The sequence below is a fragment of the Phoxinus phoxinus genome (assembly GCF_949152265.1).
Source record: "Phoxinus phoxinus genome assembly, chromosome: 21".
NCBI lineage: Eukaryota > Metazoa > Chordata > Actinopteri > Cypriniformes > Leuciscidae > Phoxinus > Phoxinus phoxinus.
The window spans coordinates 14,066,236-14,081,381 of NC_136896.1; the positions used below are offsets into that span (position 1 = coordinate 14,066,236).

Consider the following 15,146-nt stretch of genomic DNA (forward strand, 5'->3'; position numbering starts at 1 on the left):
CAGAGTACAGGATATGACATGTTTAACTGTAACAAAATCCAATTGAGAACCAGAAAACACTATTTTGATATAGGTGACTAATATAGACATCTAGCACTAACAGCCAGTGTTACTTTAGTATTATGTATACTATTATGTTATTAATTAATAGTTTGAATTCATTTTTTAAATATTTTCCATTTTAATTTTAGTTTAGATTTTAATTGTTATTTTGTTTTAGATTTGTTTTATTTAGCTTTAATTTATTTAGCTTTAATTTCTTTTATTTCAGTTTTAGTGATTTTTAGCACTTCAACTAATTTTATTTATGTTAGTTGTTAGGGCAACTTTTTTTTTTTTCAAAGGTTTTCATCTAATATTTATATTTTTTAATTAAGGAATTTCAATTATGAAACTTTTTAATAGTTAATTAATAGTTATTTAATAATTAATTTTAATTAATAATTGTATCATTTGTTTTAGTTAACAATAGCAATGCTAACAGCTGGAGATTAAGCAACGTTAAAGTGATAGTGTGATGTGGGTTTTTTGGTACATGCAGCAGGACACTCACTTTGGCCTTCTCAATAACATTTGCAAATTCTCCAATCCAGATGAAGCAATGATGGGGTGTAATCAAGAGGAAGCAGTCACCACTGTTCAAGGAGGAAGCTCTGGGCTCAACCAGTCTGGTCTGAACGTGCCGACGACCTAATTAAAACGCACAGAGAGATTGGGACAATAACAATGCGAGTCACGTGCTAAACCCTCTGATGTCAGGAACAAAAACACAAAGTGATTTGTTTTGACTGTACAGCATTATCTCAGTTACATTTCAAACTCAGAAGAAATTATGTTATGATATAAAACATAACATGTTATATTGTGTTATATAATGTGATCTGAAAACAGATCAAATCAGAATGTCCTGGTAAGCAGAACATTACAACAGTTGGACATAATGCTGTTGTTTTTGGACTGCTCACATGTTGCTCTCTCCAATAAGTCGATCTGGTTTCTTTCTCTCTGTTTTGATTAAGGGAAGTGTAGAATGTTGTTTTGGGAACATGCAGGTGGGGTTATATTGAGAGGGATGCCTTATGAGGAATTGGTATCCACAACCATTCTACGTCCTACAACAACAGCCCCCACAGCAGCATCTTATGCAACATGAGGACAGAAGTTCTCCCATTTACTTTTAAGTAAACAACACTATTCATGGCTGTCTCCCTGCCATCTCTACAGGAACACACAGATACAGCACACACTATGGGCACATTCACACAGCAACAGAATATGGTTGTCATTTCTGTATTTGGACTGGAGTAGAGGTCTGTGTGTGCAGGACTGTTTTTTCATCCCACTAGGTTCTATTCCGCACCCGCTCTCCCACTTAAGATTTCCTTCTCTGTTCACCCGCTATCCGCTTAGAATCATTTTTTTCCCCGACCATCCCGCTAAATTTAGATCTCATTTCCAGAAACTCACATTTAAATTTCCCCTACTGAAAGAGAGATTGGATATATAACAAATATAAAATGAAAAATATATATTAAACACGACATCTGTCACTCAAAGTTATAAACAAAAAACATTGGCTTATAGCTATGGCGAAATAAAATCACTTTTTGAAACAACTATTTAACATCCATGCAAGAAAAGAATGTCCTGACGAGAGCCGCAGAATGCAGGAGCCGCGGAAATGCAGACCTGTAGACTGGAGTGATAAAACTTTTCAGTTTTATTGATGGTGCCATCTATGATATTACACACTCTCGCTATAATTAGTATTAATATGAGCTTGACTCCCGTTGCACATTCATACAGACACATTCATACATTGAGACACACCTTTAAGTAAATTCGGTTGTCAATCCCAAAAAATGACAGTGTGCACGTAGCCTGTATGGCTGGCTTCTAATCAGAGACCATTATTCTTCGTAATCAAAAATAGTTGTGAATAAAACTGTGCCCAAACAAGGTCAGAATGGATGATGAATATTATTGACCTCCAATGGCTCGTTTCCACCGAGCGGTACAGTACAGTATACGATTTGGGACGGTAAACCCTGATCCGGCTTGCGTTTCCACCGGCAAACGTGCCCTTACTTGATAGACGTGGTGTAGAGATCAACGTCATTCTTGCGCGAAAAAGAAAACGGCATACAGCAGATCTTATTCTTGCTTCTAGGCATGTGGCTGTTTGTCGCAAGACAGCTTTGTTTGAGCAAAGGCTACAGGGAAAAACACAGCCGAAACACACACAAGTGACGATTCTGTCAACCAATCAAAGTTCTGCAGTGAGTCTAGCTCCATCCTTTAGGTACCGGACTACTGTGCTAGGTACACCAACGGAAGGGTCCTAAAAAGTGGTCCGTTTCGGGATATTTGGTACCAGTCACAACTTCTGACAATCGAAACTAAAATAATTGTGTACCACACTGTACTGTACCGCTCAGAGGAAACAAGCCATTAGTCTGCAGTGCCATCTGTAAAAAGAGTCATTGAGCTCAAACATTGCAGATCACAAACAGCTGTTGTTATCACTGTCACTCACCTTTGACCTGAATGAGCATGAGTTTTTTATATGGCATGGCACTGTTGTTGGAGCTCTGCTCAGAGGCGTTCACACTTCGCAGACTCACACTGCTGAAGTTTTCTTTACTCGCCAACCCAGCAAGAGCAACCTCAGAGAAACCGCTGTTCTTATTCACTATGAAAAAGGACAATAACGAGAGAAAGAGAGAGAGAGAGAGAGAAAGAATGAGAAAGTGCAAAAGTATGAGATATACCATACCACAATCATTAACTACAGTATTTGCAATAGATATCTTCACATTCTACAGTCAATTTATTTAAAGCATCAATTTAATGCATCCTTGCTGAATAAAGGTATTAAATTATATAATCTTTATTTCACTGACTCATCTGAATCCCTGTGCAGAAACGTTACTTTTTTCTATAAAAATTACATCTAATTAAAAGTTGCTGTTCATAACTGAAGTTTCTAATAATAGAATTTTTTGTTGTATTTATTGTAAATAAAACAATTGTGATGTTATGCTAATTGACATCACTTTTTTTTAGTGGCATATAGCATGTTTAAAGACATTTATTATGGTTTTATGTGAGGATTGTTTTGAAGCCTAATAAATGTTAAAAACGTGTTAGCTTTCAATTAACCTGTAATGTTAAATGGCTATAATTTATGTTTAAAATTGAAAAATAAACAAATACTGGCCTTCATTCAAAAATATTCCATTAAATGTTTCTACGTTAATGTTTCAACATTAATTTGGAGATTAACTGTGAAATTATTACATTATAAGATATACTAAAAACTTGTGTTTTTAAATCACGATTAAATCACGATAAAATTTGTGATTATTATAGTTAATTTTTTTAAATCGATTGACTCCACAATTTTTTTTATTTGGACATTTCTTCCATATGATGGCTGAAGCAGCAGCACGTGACACTGTTTTCACAGAAACCAGATCAACATTGTGAATGGAATACTACAAAACCAAATACAAATGATCACGCAATAGGATAAAATAGCCTTCTCATCCCTGCAAACGATACCATGAAGAATGTGAATATTTAACAAAGTCAAAAACAAAAGGTAAGCAGGTATCCATATTAATTTCAGTATCAGCAGACAAAACAGCCTTAAATGCGACAACTTTTAAAGTAAAAAACAAACAATAAAAGTTATGTAAACGATAAAAGCTCCTTGTGGTTTCTCGTTTTGAGCAACCATGAACTACACAAACCATGCGCAGTTTGAGTTTGTGATAGTGCTTGAAAATCGTTTCCTGCCCTCTATCTGCATTTCACACCACAGCAACACATTAACGTGACATTATGTGCATATATATATTTTGCTAGTGATACGTTGGCTTTCATGAATGAACACAGTGAGCCAAAATGACATTTACAGGCTTAATGTAGAAGTACCCATTCTTGAGAGAGTCCATTTATTTATTAATTTAAACATTTACACAATGACGACATGACTTTTGTCAGCATCACACGGACTAAACAGCAGGAAACTGATTAACTAAAGTGTATGTCCGATGTCGTCATCAATTTCCTTCTGACTGCTCTCCTCACTATCTTCTTTTCTCTCGAACATGGTAGATGATGTTATTTTTTTTATTCTATTAACATTAATGACAGACAACAGCAGGACTATCAGGCTGCTGTCACTTTAAGACCATATGCACAGACCGAATATACTGACACACATCCACTTGTCACGAATATACTTACACATGACATAACCAAGAAAATAATTGCCGAGACGGGCATCTTGAAATAATTTTGTGTGTATGTGTCCATTCAAGCGCAAGTAAACGCGAAAGAGTAATAAATTCTGTGTTCGAACGCTATCTGAAACATGCCCGTCTCCCTCTCTCTCAGACTGCGCGGCTGTGTGAACAGATAAAAGCACGCAAGTCCCAATTTTTGCCTCTTCTTCCCATTTAAAATCGTTTGAATGTGTAAATTGGCAAGACAAAACACGTCCAAATGATAAACTTTCACTCTATGATAGTTAAACTTAGCATTTAATCCGCAAATCACATGCGTGCCGAATCGTGGGGCACCCCTAATAATTAATGCGCACACTTATGATTGCCATCTTACCAGAGATGGAGAAAAATCCAACTCCACTCAGTAAACGTGTCCATGTCCCCAAAAATGTTGGTACTCAAAAGCGCTTCCCCTTCACGTTTTCTTCAGCGCACTGTTTATTTTCACCACGCATGCGCATCAGTTATGTGCACCCGTGATTATAAATGTGTAAATACTGGCAATAAATGAACAAAAATGTGCATATAAAAAAAAAGTGTTCATAAACCAACTACTCCACCTTCTTCATTCACTCACTCTTTTCCTGTTTCATCCTCTTGCTCTCCAGAAGGCCGATGTTTAGCCTCTGCTCTGTGTATTCGTGTCTGATGTCCTCCCGAACAGCCAGCATTTTCAGAGGGTTTCTGGATGACTGAACATTTCTGGTTGGCCGTACCGCCCGCTTGTGCTGCACCATCTCTGAGGTCAACCTAAAAAAACATGTCATCAAACAATGTTTCAGAGCTAGTTCCTCAGTCTCACAATTGTTTAATTTCAAGCTGTAAATAGATCATTTAATTGTTATTCAAACAAAATATAGCTGGTTAGTTATTGCTACAGAGATTATATTAAACTCTACTGTAATAGCCACACTTTGTTTGGTTTTACCTGGGCAGCTCCACTCCAAAGATGGCATCAAAATCGTCATTGATTTCCACTCCGCTGGTAATCTTGGCTATATCCTCTGTGTGTCGATAAAACTTATCGAAAGTCTCATCATCCAGAGTCATGACCTCTTTAACAGACTTCTCTGTGACTGCAATTGTGGCCTCCTGAAGTCCCGCAACTAAGAAATGTATAGGAATGCAAGCATTAAAAATAAGCTGAATAAAATAAGTTGATACTGTAACGAAAGTCCACTGAGTCGAGCGTCGTGAGAACCCAAGTGCAGTTTTTATTTACAAAACTTGAACAAATACAAAAATAAACAGATGTGGCTTGACTAGGCTCGAGCATGAACATGAAACAAACTGGAACATGGACATAAATTCAACAAACAGGGGTACAGGAAACCAAGCTAGAGAGAGACAATGGGAACACGAGGGCTAATTATACACATGGACTAATCACTAAACAAGGAACACCTGAACACAATGAACCAATAAACCAATGAGAACACCAAAACACACGAACCAACGGAAGCATGACAAGATCACATGAGGAAACAAAGAATCACATGACATGGAAACATGACTATGTCTGATTACAAAATAAAAAACATCCAAGCATGAACTTGAACAGAAACTAAAACCAACCGTGACAGATATAGAAGAAAATATGTTATCTCTAAGGTGCATTACACATTTTCTTCTCATCCTCACCTTTACCATTGATACGACCAAGGAATGATTCCAACTTTTCCAGCTTCGTGTCTGACTCCAGCTTCATGTCCTGTCTGACTTCAATCTCTACAGAAGAAAATCCAGCAGTGATATAAATATGTATATTATGCAATGCAATATAAAAACGTATATTGACCGACATAGAAGAAAAAGGACAGGAAATCTGATTGGAAGAAAGGGGAATGGGACCAGGAAATGACACACACTGAGTACAAGTATGGCTTCTCACCTTCGTGTGGCTTTGAGATTGTATGGGAGGCATTCTTGTTTTTAGAGGACAGAGGGGACAGCACTGGATTTGTAAGAGCAGAAGGTGCTGCCAGGCCTAGGAAAGAGAAAACATAGGGGAAATTGTTCTTAACTGCACATTGTTACAAAGCAAAACCATTTTCGATATGTTTTGTCCACACAGTACAAAAAAAAAAAAAAACATCAAAAAGGCTCAATCTGTGTCACTGCAGTGAAGTAATAAAATATGAATGTGTGCATTTTTCACTGACCTTTTTTAACCATACGGCCAGCCACTGTAAACTGAGTGGAGTCATTGGCTGCTCTGTAACCTTTGACCTTCCACGCATCCTCTTGTGAGGTGATGAGCTGCTTGCGTTCCAGAATAGACATCTCTACTCGATCACTCCGCTGGATTTCCACCATCTCATTTCCCATCCTCTGAGATGCCAAAGGAGAAACTAAATTAAGTATCTGAGCAAGTATTTATATCAATGTCAGGGCAACTTTTTTCACACTTCTGCCAGTAGAAGCCTTCAAGTTTAAATGGTAACACTTTATTTTACAGTGTCCGTGTTACACGTACCTGTAGTTACCATAGTAATTACTATTAATTGTGGATAATTACATGCAACTAATCCTAATTCTAAGCCTATAGTAAGTTCATGTAGTTAATTATTATTACTCAGTACTAAGATGTATAATTACACTGTAACAATTACACATTAAAATAAAGTATAACCTTTTAAATATCTTTACGATTTAAATCTAAAAAAAGGGATGCTCAGTTGATAAATATTACAATTGTAAAAGTAGTGAGAGAAACAACATCTCATTAGAGATTAAATAAAAACAATAATAAAAACAATTGTGAAGTGTAAATTATTATAATTTTCCTAACATTAACCTGCAAACAAAAATAATCCAAAAGCCTAAAATAAACTGTTTATATATAGCCAAAATAGCTAGTAACCGACTCCAAAAAAAGACACCAAAAAAATTAAATCAAAATACTACAAACACACTGACCATACATTTACATACATTACAACAACAGTCTCAGTGTTGTGTTATGGAGGAATAGTGGATGTGTGTTTGGGGGTGAGAAGCACCTTCCGTCTCCAGGGGTGACGCTCATCCACCTGCACGGGCAGGGGGGTGGCCTTCACACGGAGGGAAGAGCAGGAAGACAGACGGGAAGAGAGAGGGATGAGAAAAGAATGGAGAGAAAGGATGAAAGATGAGAGGATGCATCCTAGACTTGAGAGGCTCTTATTAATAGAGGAAGGTGATACTTCACTTGAGACCTCACCACTAACCTGTTAAAAGACCCCTCATTTAGATTATTAGTCAATCATTGTTGTCTTTAATTATACATGCTTGTACGCATCCTATCATTTGGTCATGATAATAAAGATAGGTAGAAAGATTTCATTATAATATAAAGGCTTTAAGGTTTAAGCAAAGTAGCTATATAAAAACATTCAAATTTACATACAAAGCCATTTAAATATCAAGAGTTTCCAATAGTTAAGGTTTTAAATGTATGCAAATAAAGGACTTTAAGGACTGAACTTCAGTCACTTCATGGAAGACGACAATAAATTGTCAAGACAAAGCAGTCGAGAGTTCTTATCAAATTAATAAGGATATAAAAATGGAACAATACAACGTAACTGCAATTTTGTGCATAATGATTTAAGTAATATATATATACATTATATATATACAGTGAAATAGCTACAACAGCTTGTGTCCTGAAAATTTCAAAAACGTTTAGCCTTTTATGTTCAAACCGGAGTCAGACAAAGATGGAGAGACTCAAGAAGTTACAACATGTAGACAACATTTCTGAATGGTTAGTTGATGAATTTATGTAGCTTATGTGTAGTTATCTTTTAGTCATTGATTAGCATATTCTGTCATGATAATCTATATATCGTGTTCCCGGGGGCGGGGTTTATGTACATTTTAGGGTTAGTGATGTCACTAACCCGGGAGGAATGTTGTGTAGTCCCTACAAGCCGTTTGCTGTAGTCCTTAAAAAGCAATTTCTTTAAAAGAAAATATCTCCATTTGCTTTGAACTTCGAGCGTTGACTTTGCATATGTTGTTTATGATCAAACAGCAAAATTACACACTAACTAAAAGTTAGAAAAGTGAAATCATAATCAACCACCCCTTTAAAATTTCTTTAAACACTATCCTGTATTTTGTATGATTGATTTATGGAAACCTAACAGTTTTTACCATAAATTTGATAGGATTTTGTACAGTGTGGAAATTACAACTGGGAGAAAAAAAAAAAAAGAGAGACAGGCTGTCAGTATCATAGGGTGGAGAGCTTACATTGGGTGGGTGTTCTTGCTCACCTTGGGGAGGATTGCTATTTGATCCAGTGGTTCAGATGCACATGAAAAGGAGGAGGAAAAGACAGGATCCTACAGGACAGAGAGGGGAATCAAGACAAAAGATGGAGAGACATATGACAAAGCAGGAAGGAAAGAAGAGGAAGTTCAGGGACAGACATCAGGCAGGTGACATTGGTCTAGTCTTAAACACAATGCCACCTCTAAATAACCATATGACATCAAAGTCATTTGCTAGAATGCTATCGTCAAATCTAGAGTACAACACTCAACCACCAGCCTCGCACAACCACCCTGAATCTGAGGGTTTCTACAAACTAACTGCTGTCAATCAAGCAGCTTCAAAAGAAACCACAATGAAAAGTGCAAAAGAAATTGGTGGGCAGATACAGTACTATAAATAAATAAATTCACAGGCTCATCCTTTAAATTTTAAATGTTTGACTGATATGGTCCCAGAGGAGGCAGATCAGTAGAAATTAAAAATGGGAGTAAAGTTTAAATCCTAAAAGGCTGTAATCTATATAATCTATAAGAGTGGTTGAACAAGGCAATTAATTAACCACACCATAACCGTCACCACAGGGTAAAACGACAAAGTCACCAAAAATGGCTGTTAAAATAAAATTAAAAATAAATACTTCTTGGCATTTCAAAACTCATACCGTCACCATGGTAGTTATATGTAAGAGGACCAAGCTAATAAAATCACCACAAGCAACTGGCTCATCCTGAGTTGATGACAAGGTCCGAAAACCAGGACAGCACACAGACATCACCATGATTACAAGGTCAAGGATTAATTAAATACAACACAAAACCATAACCCTCGTGCACTGGCAAACCCGTTCTAAGCCTGTTAGCATGGTGGCTAACGGCTAACAGCCTTACCCAGAGTTGATCAGACACAGCAAAGTCATCTATCATCATCCCATCATCCTAGAAAAAGGGGTAAAATGAACAGGGAAGAAATGACCCTGTACTTAAAGCTTGGATATTAAACTTAACAGTGAATCTGGATACTGTGAGAAATAAATATTTCATAATGCAGTTTGCAATGGCTAACTGCATTGATTATGAACAAAATAATGTGATTCTTGATATTATTGCAATCTCATTTATTAACTCGGTATGAAAAACTGTATAAAGTATTTAGATGTAAAAATGTCTTTAAAGTCACAATGAAACAGAAGTAGGAAGCGAACGATTTTTTAAATGTAATGTGACGTACATCAGAGTGAAAAAGATAAGCGAAGAAAGAAATGCAGGGCAGGTTCTATCCATTGGTTTTTGATTGGATGGAGGCAGATCTGCATGCAAGCTTGTGTAACTGGTTCTACTCGCACCGTTTTGAGCGGGATTCGAACCAGTGTCAGCGGCATGGGAGGCGGCTATTCTAACAAGAACCCTAAAGACCGCAGCCTCTAGTGTGACTTGAGATTAGAGGAGTGAGGTTTACCTGCACAGCTCTTTACTAGCTGGCCTTCATTACATTCACCCCCCTAAACCTCACTCCCAATCGGGTCATGGCACCAACTTAACCGGTCCTACTCGCACCGCTTTGAGTGGGATTCTAACTAGTCTCACTGGCAAGATAGGCAGCCATGCTAACGTTGACGCTAACCGGCATGAACCGGCAAGGGAGGCAGCCATGCTAACTAAGACGCTAAAGACCGCAGTGTCAGTCGCTAGTGTGCCTCTCGAGGCAAGGGGAGTGAGGTTTACCTGCACAGCTCTTTACTAGCTGGCCTCCGTTACACTTGCAGTCAACCATAAGAAAGGGGCAGGGTTTAAACAGACTAAATAACTGGAGAAGTCTGGCATATATCACCAAAGAGAAGTTAACATTTCCACAGAAGATCAAATTATATTTTAATGCAAAATTACGAGGTAAAAAAAACAAACATTCATAGATAAATCATCCACAATAAGATAGACTGTGTGAATTTTTACTTTAAAAGTTTCTCTGTCACCCTCATTGCTTAAGAAATTGAGATTTTACTAAATGTGATCTGCCAGACCATCAGCTAAATATTGGATATAACGATTGCTAATTCCCTTCTCTGAACTAGCATATACGTGATGTTACCACATTACAACACTTACGCAACCACCAATGAAGTGACTGAAACAGTCTTCAGAATAAATCCAAACAGAGAATGGCATGTGAAACCTCACCCCACCCCCCATTGCACTAGAGAATTACTATGAAGCATGCAAAGATTTTAAACATTTTTTATTACAATAAATTATATTATAACAATAAAAACACAAGAACATGCAGTAAAGAAGTGGAGTGGCAGAAAGACAGAGATTCATGCAAGTTAAGAACACATACTGTCTCAAACATACTAATAATCCAGAATCTATTGCTACAAAGATGTACACATGCATGACGACCAACATCCCTCTACTAGCCCTACCAAAAACAAAAAAGCAAAAGGATCACCCATTAATGCTCTGGGACTAACATTCGTGCTGTGACTTTTACAATTATTTTCTGATGTCAGTCACTATAAATCAAGGGTGCATAAGTTAGTCTAATTTGATAATTTCCAAACATGATCAACAATGGAAAAAGTCTGCACCATATACCGGTAAATTAAATGTGGGGTAGCTTGCACTGAGCAAACAGAATTAGTGCAAATTAGTGTTCTTGAGAAATAAATAACAGTGTGAATATGACCAGAAAATGCAAATAGAAAAAGGACAGAATATAAAGAAACGAAGAAGACAAAATAATGGATAGCACTAGGGGTGGGCAATATGATCAAAATCTTATTTCACGGTATGAAAATGTTTATTTCACGATGACGATATATCTATTTATATTTTATTTTTGTAATTAAAAATAAGAACAAAAGAAGCAAATTACAAACAGTAGGACAAATACAATAGAGCAAAGACAAAACTTAAATAAACTATGTTTTTCAGCTACAGTAGGTTTATTTAACACAATAAATACTTTATAAATTTAATAATCAAGTATATAACTAAAACACTTCATAGTCTTCACTTTATGAATCAAATATGAACTGATTCTTATTAAATATACAAAAGTGATTCACTCAAGAGCAGCAAGCGATTTTCTCTTTGTCTTTTGTTGTTTGATTAACATTAATGAGACAGACAGACAACTCCCTTTAAGCTCCAATTTACTGACACGCATCCGGTTTTCACCAAATTGTTTACGTCAATTTAAGACATAATAACCGACTGTTTAAGTGAATACTTCACATGACGGGCATTCTGACATTATTGTACATCTATATGACCGTTCGAAACACAATAAGATGCGAAAGAGAATTGAATTCGCGATCGCATGCTGTCTGAGAGAGGCGGGTTTTTGTGAGCATGCTTTTAGTGTATGTCAGTCCCAGCCTTAGGCGTCACGGCCACGGACCGTTGGTTGAATGTCTGGTGCAAATGGCACACAAAATTGGAAACCCTTCAGGAGATTCAAAGTCTTCATCTGACTGGTTGAATTCTACAGGGAGACACGCGTGTGTCGCGTTCTTTAATGGTCCACCAACACAAAGATGATGTGACCCCAAACCCCCTTATGGAAGAAGCAAGCCGTGTGTTTACAACTGTGACAATGAGCGCTTATCAAGATGAACTAAACGCTGGACTTTCAAAAGTAGGCTATGTGAAGTATGTAAAGTTCACGGCATAGACTCTTTAAAATATGTCCAAGAGTCTGTTATTGTAGGGACATCGACGTTACATTTTCAAGCCCCTAAAAATAAGAAAAAAAACTAACTGTGATTGGTTGTTTTGCATGTCAGTCATATGGCCTATAGGCAGTCATTGGCCAATAAAAGCTGCTATGGAGTCCAGACCTTCTGCCGTCAGTCTGAAAGTCTGGCTACGCGAGCACCAACCGCATGGAGTTCCTTTTCACATCAGTAGTGCTGTGCTACGCGGATATATTTACATACGGCAAAATAAACGATACAGTAAAATCTCTAACTATAGACACTTTATACCGTGGTCACGATATATACCGTCATACTGCCCAGCCCTAGATAGCACACACCCTTCTCTGTTTAGAGTTACTCAACTGCACAAAGGCCAATTCTATGCTAAAGGATGAACTAAAATGCTAAACTATGCAACAAATGCAAATAAAATGACTAAAATCACACAATTAACCAGTTGTATGATATTTGCTCTGCATCGCCTAGAGCTGATAATACAAGATGCTATTCATCAACCTAAAACATCAGCTGTTGAATACACATGGCATTCGAAATTAGACAATGAACCGTGACCTATGACCTGTACAGTCAGGTGAGACAGTTCAAGGTTCAGAGGTTACCTTCTTGAAGCTCTGCTCCACTTCCCATAGCTGGGCGTGTCTTTCAGACACAGCAACCTGCACCACATCCTGTTTTTTATTTATCCTGTTCCTCCAGTCTTCTTCTCCACTCTTCTTCAAGAGGGCCAGCCTGCAAAAGACATAATCTTATTCATTCTTGCAGCTTTCTTAATTATTAAATGTATTGCCTTGTGAACACATTTGAGTTTATGATCTAATGAAAATGATTTACAATTTTAAAAGCTTGAAATTTATTTTGTAGATGCATTTGAATTTATCCTACTTTCGAATACAAAAACATTCATTTACATTTTAATGGATGAAAAAGACCGAATAGTGAAAATAAATGGCTAAAAATAACCAATCATGCATGGGAACTGCTGGAAAAGCAACCCACGAGGACACCTCACACACAAATAACGTCTAATTTGAAGAAGATAACTGAAGAAGAAACTGGCATCCATTAAATTACATTAATTAGATTGTAATTTAAGTTAATCTAAACAAATTGGTATTGAACTAAAGTCTGTGCTCCCAAGCTTAAAATTACATTTTTTTGACATGGACATTTTTGTCCTCTATGGACCTATGTGTAACTTTCTTTGATTGACGCACAAGGGTTAAGTTTAGATTTGTAAGTTTAAGTCAATTTATGCAATTTCATCATTGTAATACCTTTGCTATTATTCTAAAATAATGGTGAAAAAATTATGGTATATTAAAAAAAACAATTGTTAAAACTTTTGATTAGGATTGTATAACCAAACAGAAAATGATATTGCAAATCTATCTCTGTGAAAAAAACAACAACAACGACGCATAGGCATTTTTCATACTCATTCACACACATTTAAGCCAACTCATTTCAAGTATGGGTACATATTTGTATCTGCATACAGATGAGTTGTTTTCATTATGTCGTTATTAATCAATTTAACCAGCTTGCGTCAGCTTGCTTCCTATGGCAACAGACAGCTGCCCATCAGTTACACAATACTTTGATCTCTAACCGTACACAGCAGTACAGATCTGACTAAAACAAACCAATCAATGAAAACACACAACACAATATAGAGTTACACTGAACTGGAATATCAGTCTCTCTTCATCTGTATGCTTAATGTCAGACCACAACACAAGCATGCATTCAGATATCATATCAGATGCATATAATTTCTATTAACAATGAACTAGTCTTAAGCCAAAAATTTAAGCTTCTGATATGTTTCCATTTCTAATGTAATTTTTTTTATCCTAGGTCTCAATCTCGCATGGGACAATGCGACTATTTATTTGACATATATACAGAGCAACCTACTTTCCACACATACTCTTTTCAAGGCACCCTCAAAAATATACAATTTACAATGTCCTGCTTTATACCAAAATGGAGGAATATTGGTTTTCAATATACATCTATAGTTTAAAATACATTTCCTATTACAAAACAATAATACGACATTCTGCTGGCTGACTTCCATATAAAAAACTACACAAACTTTTCAGAAATATCATTAGGGATATTTCACACTTTTCATACACTGACCTGTCTTTGATAGACATCTGTCTGGCAGACATGATGTCTGAGAGCTCGTCTCCCTCCTCTGTTTTAAAGTCCGTCTCCTGCTCTTCTTCTCTCCTGTCGTCCTCTAGGAGGAGTCCGGCTGACTCTGCGTGCGTGTGCTGTGCAAGAGAGTCACTCAGAAATGAGGATAAGCCCTGCGATACAGCTGCCGCTGCACGTACTGTGGCTGTGTGCACAGGAAGATCTGTTGAACACAGACACAGGAAAGGGTTAGAGCAGCTCCAGTGATACCATCAATAACAGCTCAGTGACAGGCGGAGCTACCACAGACACCCAAAACACAGCAAAACTCTCTCACACACATTCAGTCCTATCAAGGGATGACCCTCACACAAGCATGCAAATACACACACAGTAATGAACACTGATGAATATGTAAGAACTGCTACACAGGAAGTGAGTGTCAGTTTCTAAGCATAAAGGGAAGCTTTGTTGCCAATGATGTGCAACATGTGGCTTACACAGACATCTTTTTGTCTTTTTAAAGGGGGGAATCTTTAAAACTATCAGCCTGCATGACAGACACAAAACAGGAAGACACCATAGAAGAGACGCACATCACATCCTATCCACACCTATCTGTTTTGTAGTCACATTGATATCAGCACAGAGCACATGTACAGCTGTCTCTGAAGGAAACCATCATAACAAGCCATGCCTGATAAAACAAAGTACTGCACATGATT

The 15,146-nt window shown here is 37.1% G+C and overlaps 1 protein-coding gene across 36 annotated transcripts in view; it reads right to left on the reverse strand.

Annotated features, from left to right (window-relative positions):
- svila (supervillin a) overlaps positions 1-15,146 on the reverse strand; it is a 68,792-nt gene that overhangs the window by 12,078 nt on the left and 41,568 nt on the right. For 15 of the 36 annotated variants that reach the window (XR_013795804.1, XM_079596288.1, XM_079596301.1 and 12 more), the window contains 12 exons: positions 14,422-14,644; positions 12,876-13,005; positions 9,446-9,493; positions 8,558-8,626; positions 7,298-7,348; positions 6,458-6,626; positions 6,187-6,282; positions 5,937-6,023; positions 5,224-5,401; positions 4,873-5,045; positions 2,537-2,692; positions 554-690 (listed from right to left, as the gene is read on the reverse strand). Coding sequence is in view for 34 of the 36 variants with exons in the window: in XM_079596288.1 (XP_079452414.1) it covers positions 554-690; positions 2,537-2,692; positions 4,873-5,045; positions 5,224-5,401; positions 5,937-6,023; positions 6,187-6,282; positions 6,458-6,626; positions 7,298-7,348; positions 8,558-8,626; positions 9,446-9,493; positions 12,876-13,005; positions 14,422-14,644 (1,517 nt within the window). In the remaining 2 variants the exon portion in view is untranslated. The remainder of the gene's footprint in view (positions 1-553; positions 691-2,536; positions 2,693-4,872; positions 5,046-5,223; positions 5,402-5,936; positions 6,024-6,186; positions 6,283-6,457; positions 6,627-7,297; positions 7,349-8,557; positions 8,627-9,445; positions 9,494-12,875; positions 13,006-14,421; positions 14,645-15,146) is intronic. The other 21 variants (XR_013795803.1, XM_079596292.1, XM_079596284.1 and 18 more) reach the window with 5 other exon arrangements.